We start from the raw sequence: 12,721 nt of genomic DNA on the forward strand, positions 1-12,721 counted from the left end.
ATTTTCACCAAACATATGGTAACTAACCACACTATCAACCCAGTGCAATTTAAAGATACTTTCAAATATGCAAGAACTTGTGATATTTATCTCTCATGCACTTGTTACTAGGTACCAGTACAATCATTTTGAGAATTATGACTAGGAAAAGAAGTTCTAACAGAAGAGAAAGGATGATTAAGAGCTTAGAAAAACTTAAGACATGAGACATGATATGGACCCACAATATAAAAGAAAACAATCAGGAACCTCAAGGGAAAATAAATCACCCAAATCAATTTTTAAATTACATTTTTTATATATACATATACACACACATATACATGTATATGTGTACATATAAATGTATACATACATACAAACACCAGAAAACTTTTCCTCTGAGTATTAGATGAGTTGGTCCTGGAAGTAGAGATAAGAAAGTGTAATCACAGTCCACTAAGTGGCTCTGTAAGTGAGTTATGGTTTTCCACTTTTAGAAGCAACCTACAGATAAAATTGAGACTGCAGATGAGAATGTAAACATAATCAGTCCTCACAAAGAAAAAGTAAAAATAAAACTATTAAAGATGAGTATTAGAATTGGAAGAGGAGGCCGGGCGCGGTGGCTCAAGCGTGTAATCCCAGCACTTTGGGAGGCCGAGACGGGCGGATCACGAGGTCAGGAGATCGAGACCATCCTGGCTAATACGGTGAAACCCTGTCTCTACTAAAAAATACAAAAAACTAGCCGGGCGACGAGGCAGGCGCCTGTAGTCCCAGCTACTCGGGAGGCTGAGACAGGAGAATGGCGTGAACCCGGGAGGCGGAGCTTGCAGTGAGCTGAGAGCCGGCCACTGCACTCCAGCCTGGGCGGCAGAGCAAGACTCCGTCTCAAAAAAAAAAAAAAAAAAAAAGAATTGGAAGAGGAAAGACTGAAGAAAGGACAGGTACATCTCAGCCATGTCTTATTCATCTCCAAATGGGCTGGGGTCAAAAGATATGATGTGTGGGTAACAAAACCAGGAAGAGCAAGTGTGACCCATGGAGAAATAAGAGCAGTAATACCACTATGGTACTGTGAGATACTGTGGTATCTGCAGGAAATTGTGTACATTAGCTAAATCCTTAGGTACTAAGTAGTACATGAATAAATATATTATTGCAAACATGCTATTTAGATATACAGTGGTAACTTCCTGAAGAATTAAAATCAGAGGTAAAACTGTCTCAGTGAATGGAGAGGGATACTGAATTTCACTATAAGCTCTATTAGCTTTTTTAAACATATGTATTTATTAGTTGAAAAAAAAATTTCTTCTAAAAAGTTCAGTTAGTGCATTCAAAATATTTTTGAACTGCTCAAAAGAAAACCAAGTAATCTGAAATATGCACATATCACATAAAAACTATTTTATTTTTTATTTAACTAAGCATTAAGCCTGAATCCCCATTCTCTACACTTATTAAGAGAGCTTTATAATGGAGCCAAGCCCAGGATATGCACAAGAGACGGGCAGACTCAGGCTTTCACAGATAACTAGTGGTTCAAGGGCCAGAACAATGAAGTCTTTCATGCACACACTCGGCTCTGCTCCATCTACCCATCAGTAATTGATGGGGTTATCTTCTAGCATAGTGGGGAAATGAGCGCAATCAGGTCTAATCTCTGTCTCAAGATGTCTGTATCGTCACTAGCCTTGCCCTCAGGTGAGTTCTGGGGCTGCCAGATCATCTGCTGAATTGCCAGGGAGAGCTGAGAAGGAAAGTAAGAAAGCTCTTCAAATTACCAGAATGCCATTACAAACACATTTACAAAGAAAACTGCAAATTAATTATGTCATATCAAGCTCCAATTAATTTGAAAACATCTTTATGAAGAATGCAATAAATCAGAATATTAATTTTAAAACACATATTATACTCCTAGCGTCAGTGCTAATATACCCATTAGCTATAATTGAAAAGAAACTAGAAGCAAAGTAAGAATAACATTTAAGAAGAGATATTTTCAAGAAGAAAAATGAATTATTTTGATACATAACAAAAATGCTATAATATAATCCAAAGACTATAAAAAAGACCCTAAATACATTAGAAATCTGAAAGTACATGTAAAATATGAACATCATTACAATGAACATCATTACAATGATATCAGTTTACCAAGTACCCATTGTCTTCTGGAAATACTCATGATGCTTCATAATGAACATAATAAAAGATAAAAATCATACATATTAATCAGATCAAATATCAAAATAACATATAACTATAAATGAGTTGACTATTTAAAACATATACACAGACAATTACTAGTTTTGTTCACTGACAGGACATAGAAGCAATGACACCCCAAGAACAATGAATACATCTAGAACCCAGATCTTGGTTTCTAAACACCATTCTCCATGAAAAGAAATCAGAGCCCTTGGAGCAAGTGTCTGATTCCAGGATGGGGCTAGGACAGTCTAGAACACTTTGCTGTACCAGAAAGTAAGGAAATGGCTCAAATGTTGGTAAAGACACAAGAACCATCATGAAGAAACTCCCCCTGGCCAAAGCTAGAATGATTTGAACATTAAAACAAATAATGATAGAAACAGATTATAGCCCATGAAACAAACTTAAGAATCTTGAGTCCATGCTGGTGTAAATAAGTGACTCACTAAATAAGCAAGGAAGAACGAAAAGTTCTTCCTTACAGTAGCATGTAATAAACATAGAAATAAATGACGGAATTAGAAAATCATTTGACAACAATTCTGTAATAACTGTTTCAGATAAGAATCATGAATGGAATTTAAAACCAGGAAAACAGTGTGGAGATTCCTTAAAGAACTAAAAGTAGAACTAAAAGTAGAACTACCAGTGGGATCCAGCAATCCCACTACTGGGTATCTACCCAGAGGAAAAGAAGTCACTATACAAAAAAGACACTAGCACACACGTTTATAGCAGCACAATTTGTAATTGCAAAAACGTAGAACCAATTCAAACGCCCATCAATCAATGAGTGGATAAAGAAACTATGGTGTGTGTGTGTGTGTGTGTGTGACACCACACAGCACAGTTTCTGCGAATGGCAGCGCGCACGCACACACACACACACACACACACACACACACACACAATGGAATACTACTCAGCCATAAAAAGGAATGAATTATTGGTATTTGCAGTGGTCTGGATGAGATTGGAGACTATTATTCTAATGAAGAAACTCAGAAATGGAAAACCAAACATCCTATGTTCTCACTCGTAAGTAGGAGCTAAGCTCTGAGGATGCAAGGGCATAAGAATGACACAGTGGACTTTGGGGACTTGGGGGGAAAGGGTGGGAATGGGGTGAGGGATGAAAGATACAAACTGTGGCAGTGTACATTGCTCAGCTGACGGGTGCACCAAAATCTCACAAATCACCACTAACGAACTTACTCATGTAACCAAACACCATCTGTTCCCCAATAACCTATGGAAAAAAAAATAAAAATAAAGCAAAACAAAAAACGAGTGAAAGAAAGTTTGATGAGAAACAGATATTTATAGTCTCAGAGCACCTCCTTCCAAAAGAAAAAACGGTAACTTTACAAAGGACAAAAAACAGGCAGATTCTGTCTCTACTAAGTAATCAAAGTTAATATCACCAACAAAGGGAAAGAGCGATATGATATCTCTCGACATGATGCACTGAGAACCCATCACTCCTATGGTTTTTCTGCCAAAAATGCATAACTCAAATCTAAACCTGGGGAAAAGGACAAATCTAATTGAATAACATTACAAAAAATAAGTAGCCTGCATTCTTCAAATATGTTAAGATCATAAATATTTAACATTTTGAAACTATTTCAGATGAACAAAAGCAAGTATATAAAACAAGTATTTGCAATGTGTATTCCTGAATTGGATCTTGGATCTAGGATTGGAGTTTTCTTTTTTTTTTCTTTCTTTTTTTTTTTGGCTATAAAACACCACAGTGGGACAACTGAAAAGCCTTGAGTGATCTCCTAATTTTGATAATTATTATTGTGATTATGTAAGAGGATATCCTTATATTTAGGAAATCCACACTTAAGTGTTCAGAGGAAAAGAAGCATTATGTCTACAACTATCCAACAGTTTAGAAAGAAGACACTAGACAGAGCTGAAGTAAACGTGTAAAATAACATTTGGGGAATCTGGGTGAAGAGTATATAAAAATTGTATTGTTTCACAAATTTCCTATAAATCTGTTTTTTTTTTTTTCAAAATAAAGTTTAAAAAGTCTATGTACCAATTCAAAGTCCTATCACAAACATGGAAAGTAACTAAAGCATGAACAAGTTTATTTAAAATCACAAACTGACAATCACAAACAACAATAACAAAAAAATTACGTTATTTAAGTGCATGACATTACCTTTTACATTTAAATGTGAGATTATTTTCAAGTGGAAAGAACTTAAATATTACTAAAATTATGCATACGCTACCATCATCACGCATAAAATAATTATAACAGTGTTTCCTGGGTATATGTCATCCCGTTAGGCCATAAGCCCAAGAGTACTAAATTGGATTATCTGTGAATCTCCAATATTTAGACACTCAACAAACGTTTACAGAAATGAACTGAGACAAACTACATCAATGATCCATCTCTAATCAACAGATTTCTTGTTATAATCAACTCTAAAATTGGTTGTTAAAGTTTCAGGGATACGGATTTGTGACACTACTCTTCAAAGTAAACCCAGTTATGAAACCATCCACATTCAGGAGTCTTAACTCCTAGTCAGACTGTGGGAAACTGGTCTGAAAAACACTGGACAGTTGGGAGCCACAATACAGTTTCGTGTCAATTGAATACTGGCTCTGTTTTCTCTCCTTGACAGAGAATGTAGTATGTAGGGTTTTTGTTTTTAGAGACAGGGTTTTGTTCTGTCACCTAGGCTATAGCACAGTGACACAATCACAGCTTACTAAGGCCTCAAACTCCTGGGCTCAAGCAATCCTCCTGCCTCAGTCTCCTGAGTAGCTAGGGATTAGAGGTGCGTGCCACCATTTCAGGCTAATTTTTAAAAAAAATTTTTTTTTTTTTTTTTTAGAGATGGGGTCACACTATGTTGCCCAGGCTAGTCTCAAATTCCTGGGCTCAAGTGATCCTCTCACCTCAGCCTCCCAAGTGTTGGGATTACAGGCATGAGCCACCACGTCCAGCTGGGATGTAGCTTTGAATGAGGCTGAGTTTGACTCAAGAACAAGACCAATGTTCATAAATATCCCTCGGAAAAGTTAGTGTCCTGAATATAAAAGAGCTATGATACACCAAGACAGCAGGAGCTGGGTTCTCATATCCAGCCGGGGGCTGGAATCAAGGCCCCAGTAGACGTGCTCATGCTAAAGGAAGCCAGGCCGAGAAACTTCACCTGCTCCTCCTCTTGCTGACCACCCCACTTGCAGTATACTTCTGCATCCACGGAAAAATAAAAGCGGAATTATGCTACCAAAATTAAGGTTTATTTCTAACTGTATTTACTTACGATATTAAGAACAAAAGGATAACTCGAATGTTTCTCACATTTTAATGAATCAGTCAAGACAGAGCACTCACTTTCTCTGTGGTAGGGGGTTGGGAGAAATATTTTTAAAAATATAAAAAATGGGCCGGGCACGGTGGCTCAAGCCTGTAATCCCAGCACTTTGGGAGGCCGAGACGGGCGGATCACGAGGTCAGGAGATCGAGACCATCCTGGCTAACACGGTGAAACCCCATCTCTACTAAAAATACAAAAACTAGTGGGGCGAGGTGGCGGGCGCCTGTAGTCCCAGCTACTCGGGAGGCTGAGGCAGGAGAATGGCGGGAACCCGGGAGGCGGAGCTTGCAGTGAGCTGAGAGCCGGCCACTGCACTCCAGTCCGGGCGACAGAGCGAGACTCCGCCTCAAAAAAAAAAAAAAAAAAAAAATATATATATATATATATATATATAAAATGTAGCCCTGTCAGAAACAAACATTCTACATAGGAAGATTAAGTTAAATGGTAAGAAATAATGCAAATATGGAAAATAATTTAGTGGTAAGATATTAAATGTTAGTGTCTTTAAAAGGAAGATTAAAATGGGAATTGCAGTGGTTGGTAAAATTATTTAATACTTTAAAAAATTAAATTGTTTTAAATTATTTACTTCCCATCTCGTCCGAGAAAAGATTTAAGGCCCATTACAAGGAAAGGTAAATTGTAACATGATAGTAAATGCATACCAGGGATAAAATAAAGAAAAAAAGCCAGAGATATGAAAAAAGTGCAACCATGAATAAAGCTTAGAAGGCAAGCTGGGTGTGGCAGCACACGGCCTGGGGTCCCAGCTACTCAGGAGGCTGAGGCAAGCACATTGCTTGAGCCCAGGAATTCAAGGCCAGCCTGGACAACACAGTGAGATCCCACGTTTTTTTTTCCCTCTAAGTACATACAGAAAAAGTCACAATTGATAAAAAGGGCTCTACTTTCTGGCATCTAACAATAAAAGGGAAACTCGGCTATAAAATCATTCACAATTTATATACGCGTATTACTACTACTAACAAGTACAATTCTAGATCATGACATGAAGCAGGAATTTATGCTAGTGTGCAGGGGAAGGAGAAGAAAAGGAGTAGTAATCATAAAGAGAATGCTTCAGAAAGCCTATGAAACAAGAGTGCAGGCAAGAAAACAAAGCGCAAAGCAACAGAAGCAATTCTCTTTGTTAAAAAAAAAAAATCAAATATTTACCTCAACCAAAATAAAATTTTAACAAGGCTCCTAAACATGCTGCTTCATGCTATGTCCTCCAAAATACTATGAAAAGTACACCAAAATAAGTAAATGAAACATTTTGTTGAATAAGATTATTATTCATAATTCCACCAAAGACTGTGAATTTTAAAATACTGGCTATGTGGCCCCTTTTTCATGGTTGTGAAAGACTACGTGCCCCACTAGCTGCACCCAGAGACAACCGTCTTGCTTCCTTCCTGCAGCAGCTGTTTTTACTTTGGAATTTCAGACCCCACTAAATTTTCTTAAAACTGGATGACAGATACACTGAGTTAACTATTTTCACTGCCAAGAAAGGACACGTAAACAAACAAAAATAACCAAAAAAAAAAAAAAAATTGAAAAGAGAGGAAGAAAAATCTGAATTTATTAAAAAGCATACAAGATTGTCCTTATTTCTCTAATTTTTCTTAAGACTAGCAAAAGTTGTAATCAAGTATTGTTTGTGACTGCAGTGGCTCTCCAACATTTTTATTCTGGCCAACTTGGCAAGGCCAAAACTCCAAAAGCGAACTTAAATAACTATTTTCCACTTTTTAGTAGAATGATTTCCATGATGAAGACTGGAGAATAACAAAACCAACAAACTGCAGTAAGCATGCCACCAGCAACAAACAGGAACTTCACTATTTAATTTGTAAGAGAAAAATATGAACAGCTCCACACAGTTCTGTATTACAACATAATGTCCCAGGAACTTTAATATAACTTTAAGATACTCTGTCTTTATACTTATTTCAACAATTAAAAATTCATTGGTAGTACATCACCAACTATATCCATGTACATGGGTCACTAGTTTAACGATGGGAGCAGAGATGATTTGTATTTGAGCCAAAAACAACATGTTTTAAAATGTAGTCTCCAGATAACAGGTACCAAAACTACTATACTATTAATACAACTATTAATCCTGCATATTCCCTCCAGTTTTGTCTCCTGGTTTTATTACAACATGGAAAGCAGATAAGCAGCCATTATCAGAAGACAATGTTAAAGAAATGACAAGCAAATTTCAAGCCTGGGATTTACAATGACTGGTAGGGTACCCTGGGTTTGTAAAGTTTGGAGAGGTAAGCCTTCCAAGAGTTAAATACTACCTGGGCCTTGACAAACCACCTGGATTCATGCTTTGGGTCATGTGCAGAAACTTGCCCTTGCTACAGCTCAGTTTGTTTCACTAACTCCTCTAAGAGTACAGTCTAATTAAAACTTAAAAAAAACCTTAGATTTATACAGGATTCTGAAAAGTGAGGTATAGCAGTATGATAATATACACGTATAAGTTGAAAATATATGGATGGGTAAAAGAACAGAGAAACAGCACATCCCATCTCCCCAGTGAGTGGACTTTTGTATCTTCCAAATTATCTAAAAAGGCAGCAACATGCATGGAGTTGGAGGCCATTATCCTAAGTGAACTAACTCAAAAATGGAAAAGCAAATATTGCATGTTCTCACGTATAAGTGGGAGCTAACCAATGAGTACACATAGACATAAAGATAGAAATTACAGACACTGAGTCTCCTAAGGAGGGAGTAGGAGAGGCGGCTGAGGTTAAAAATTACCACTGGGTACAGTGTTCAATATTTGGGTAACGAGTACAGAAGCCCAATCCCCGTTATGCAATATACTTATGTAACAAACATGGACATGTATCCCATGAAGCTAGAATTTTTTTTTTAATGTAAGCTCTAAAATGTTAGGTAACTATTTACTGATGTGATGTCCAGAACATGAAACAGAAAGTTAACCCAACAGAAACCAAAGCAAGATAAACAATAACCCGCACTGTACACTAAACTAGAGAAGGAAAAAAAGATGCTAACATCAACACATATTTAACTATCTACAAATTTGCTTATTATTACTAAATTAGAGAAGTAATATAGCGAAGTGGGTAAGAGACTGCCTAGACTCAAAGCAAAGGAGTACCACTGACGAGGTGTGTGATTTAGGACAGATTATTTAAACTCTCTGCCCACAAGTTCCTAAGTTTAGAGAATGAAGATAGTAACAGCTCACAAGTCAAACAATTACACAACTTACCATGTCTTACATTTCTAGAAGAATGCCTAAAACATAGTAAACATGTGTTAACTATTATTATTTGTTTTAAATTATTTTGAACACTATAGAGAAGAATTTTTAAGTATGGTCAGCATAAGAAAAATTCTACATTCTATTTTAAGAGGCCCTTGTTGTCTTGTATATACTTTCATCAGTAATTAAATATACTACTTATGCTGAAAATTTATCACCAATTAATTTTAAATACCTACTAGGTTGATAATTGTTTAAAATTACCCACCTGCCAAGTATAATCCTTTATAATTTCTGTAGGCATTGGAATTACAAGGAGATTCTGAAGAATAAACGCAGCCTGAAAATGTAAAAAGAAAAAAAGGCCAATACTGCCATCTTGTTGTCATCTCTGAAATAACCAATATATTGTAAGGTAATAGCAAAAGACCTATCTCTGGTCAGTTGCACATGCTGAGAGGCCATTATGAGAACTGTCAAACTGTATTTCTTGTTAGGTGATGACCTTGTTAGGTAATGACCTAACAGTATACGAAATTGTTTCATCGGCAAATATGTTTTTTCCTATTTCAGAATTCAGCTTTATTAAAAAATGATTTGTATAACATAAATTCTGGTAGCATTTAAGAAATATAATTTTAGGTTTCTATTATCCCCTTTCAGATTACACACACACACCCTCTCCCCCACTTTCTCCCTTCTCTCATACAGACTCCTTCCAATAAAAACCTGCTAACTAGAAATACAAACCACAAATGTTAAAAATTGACTGACTAGGTCCTGAAGATGATCAAATTAAATAATCATACGAATAGGAGCACTGGTTGTCTACTTTTTTTTTTTGAGACGGAGTCTCGCTCTGTCACCCAGGCTGGAGTGCAGTGGCCGGATCTCAGCTCACTGCAAGCTCCGCCTCCCGGGTTCCCGCCATTCTCCTGCCTCAGCCTCCCGAGTAGCTGGGACTACAGGCGCCCACCACCGCGCCCGGCTAATTTTTTGTATTTTTTAGTAGAGACGGGGTTTCACCATGTTAGCCAGGATGGTCTCGATCTCCTGACCTCGTGATCCGCCCGTCTCGGCCTCCCAAAGTGCTGGGATTACAGGCTTGAGCCACCGCGCCCGGCCTGGTTGTCTACTTAATGAAAGATGATATAAGCATAACGGGAGAATGACAGGATTAATAGGAGGATTCTAAGAAACTGACATTTCCAACCATGGTAACTCGAAGTGAGAGAAAAGCTTTAAAGTTGATAAATCAAGAAGCAGCCATAAATATAAGCATTACTACTTAAAAACATGAAGGCAAATAGCAAAAAAGCTAGCCTTTTGAACCTGGAACTGGGGACTGGCTAATGGTGGACCTAGGAGCTACTGTTTTTTTCATAAGCCTCTAAGTACAATTTGATTATTGTTTTAAAACCATTTACATGAATCATTACTTTAATAAAACCAGCAATAAAACAAACCACAAGCTATTTAGAAAGAATTAAAACAGGGTTTATTTTTTCCTCTCATGTTATACGATAAATACTACAAAGAGAGTTGACAGCCTCTTATCTATACTAAAGCTTCATAAATATTAGAGACCCATAAATGCTGAGATAATATAGAGGTAATTTTTCCTGTGAACTACTTTTCAATGCATAACAAAAAAGTTCACATTAAAATGTAGTATATTCAGATTGTATCTTATCGGAAGGAAGGACTCCAGGTTTTCCTCTGCATGAATACCTTTTAAACCCTCTGCTGTCATTTTGTTTGGGTTTTCACAGGCAGAAGAGGTCACAGTCAGCGGTCAGTCCACCACGTTGAACAGGAGTCAAGCATCGCTTATGGATGCTATCCCAAAGAATTTCTAAGTAAAAAACGAGAAAAGACAGACATACCTCCCGGCGCACCATACTACATTCTGACTGGTCCAGAAGAATGTTCACCACAGTTCCCCAGAGCCCACCGGAAATATTCTGACAACTGTTTGCTAAGGCCACACAGCCAGTTTCAAGGGTGGTCAGTGCTGATCCTAACCCCAGCGAAGTGAATCTCACCTGTTCAAATTAAGGAGAAAGTAGTTGGATCAAATAAGCCCTTTACCTAACATGAATTCTTAGTTTTTCTGGTACATAAATATCAAACTTTAAAAAAATATGCCATTGGTTTTATGATCCTAAATTATAAAAGACATCTATAGAAGACAGTGTCCTCCATTCCATGATTCAAGAAATAATATAGGAAAAATTAAATATAAGCAAATTTCAAAGCAAAGTAAAACTGAGTATAAAAAGATGCATAAAAATTACAGTCTGCAAGCCTTTTTCTAGGGAAAGCATAGGGCACTTACCTTTTACGAACACAATTTCAATGTATTCCTCATTCTAAAAAAGGTAGCTATTCTTTGTTCTACCTTTCTTAATTTTTTAGTGTTTCTTCCAAATAAATGATTTTAACTTTCTTAAAACTTCTAAACAAAGAAGAAAATACCATTTTACAAGGCAGTTCATATTTTCCTCAAAAGTTATTTCAAGAGAAAAATGTTTCCAAGTAAGATTGATGTGGTATAATATGCTTGCTGTAGAACCACTGCTGTTCAAGCCACACGTTTTGGTAAATTTCTGAATTCTAACCCAAAAATATAGCTTCAATGACAGCTATAGAGTTTTAAAAAAAATGCAGTCATAAAATAGTCAAGTAGTAAGTTCAAGTTCAATGTGACTAAAAAATGTAATTCAAATATTTCTATAAATAAGGTTTTATTATAATAGCATACTTTGCTTGAAAAAAGTAAACAACTGGCTAAAACTGGAAAGAAATAATACAAAATTTTGTATTGTAATGCAAATGCAATTTTTTGCATTTAATTTAATTTCATTACATGACATTTAGATTTGCATGTCTATAATTTCCAGATCCTTTTCAACTGTTTCAAAATGGCTAAGCCTCTCCAATAATTTTCCACTCTTCTGAAGGTAATAGCTACTATAACCTTTTCTCTTTTATATTTTTAATCCATACTCGAACAAATTTGATTGAAAATGAGGGTGCTGTGCACTGAACTGTGTCTCCTCAAAACTCGTATGTTGAAGCCCTAATCCCCAAACTGTATTTGGAGAAAGAGCTATTAGGTGATTATAGTTTAATGAGATTATAAGGGTGGGACCCTATTGCACTAAGAATGGTGACCTCAGGAAGGACAGAAATCTTTCTCCATGTGCATGCTCCAAGGAGAGGTCATGTGAGCACACAGTGAGAAGGTAGCCCTTCATAAACCAGGAAAAGTGTCCTCACCAGAAACCAAACCATGTTGACACTCTGATCTTGGACTTGTAGCCTCCAGAAGCGTAAGAAATATATTTCCATTTTTAGGCCACCCAGACAATGGTATTTTGTAATGGAAGCCTGAGCACACTAATACAGATTTTTGTACCAAGGAGTGGGGATGCTGCTGAAACAAATGCCTAAACACATGAAAGTGACTTTGGCACTGGGTAACGGGTTAGAGACTAGAAGAGTTTTGAGGTGGATGCCAGAAACGTAGACATGGCTAATTCTCATGAGATCTCAGACAAAAATGAGGACAGTGTTATTTTAAAAAGGTTATTTGAGGAAAGGCAATCCTTGTTATAAAGTAGCAAGAAAACTGGTTGAGCTGTGGTCATGTTCCAGTGTTTTGTGGAAGGCAGAACTTGTGAGCAATGAAATTGGATATTTAACTCAGATTTCTAAGCAAAGTGTTGAAAAAGTGGCTTAGTTCCTCCTGATTGCTTATAGCAAAATGCAAAAAGAGAGAGATGAATTAAAGAAGGAATTAAGAATGGGTAAGCAAAAAGAAACAAGATTTGAAAAATTCTCAGCCGATCCGTGCAAAAACATGAGAGAGCTTATTCTAAAGAGAACATGG

At 36.7% G+C, this 12,721-nt stretch overlaps 1 protein-coding gene across 4 annotated transcripts in view; it reads right to left on the reverse strand.

Annotated features, from left to right (window-relative positions):
• The window catches only part of RTTN (rotatin), a 209,492-nt gene that overhangs the window by 78,419 nt on the left and 118,352 nt on the right, over positions 1 to 12,721 (reverse strand). For all 4 annotated transcript variants that reach the window (XM_033175487.1, XM_033175496.1, XM_033175515.1 and 1 more), the window contains 2 exons: positions 10,713 to 10,871; positions 9,095 to 9,166 (listed from right to left, as the gene is read on the reverse strand). In XM_033175487.1, the coding sequence (XP_033031378.1) occupies positions 9,095 to 9,166; positions 10,713 to 10,871 (231 nt within the window). The remainder of the gene's footprint in view (positions 1 to 9,094; positions 9,167 to 10,712; positions 10,872 to 12,721) is intronic.

The sequence above is a fragment of the Trachypithecus francoisi genome, unplaced genomic scaffold (genome assembly GCF_009764315.1).
Source record: "Trachypithecus francoisi isolate TF-2019V2 unplaced genomic scaffold, Tfra_2.0 Contig01474, whole genome shotgun sequence".
NCBI lineage: Eukaryota > Metazoa > Chordata > Mammalia > Primates > Cercopithecidae > Trachypithecus > Trachypithecus francoisi.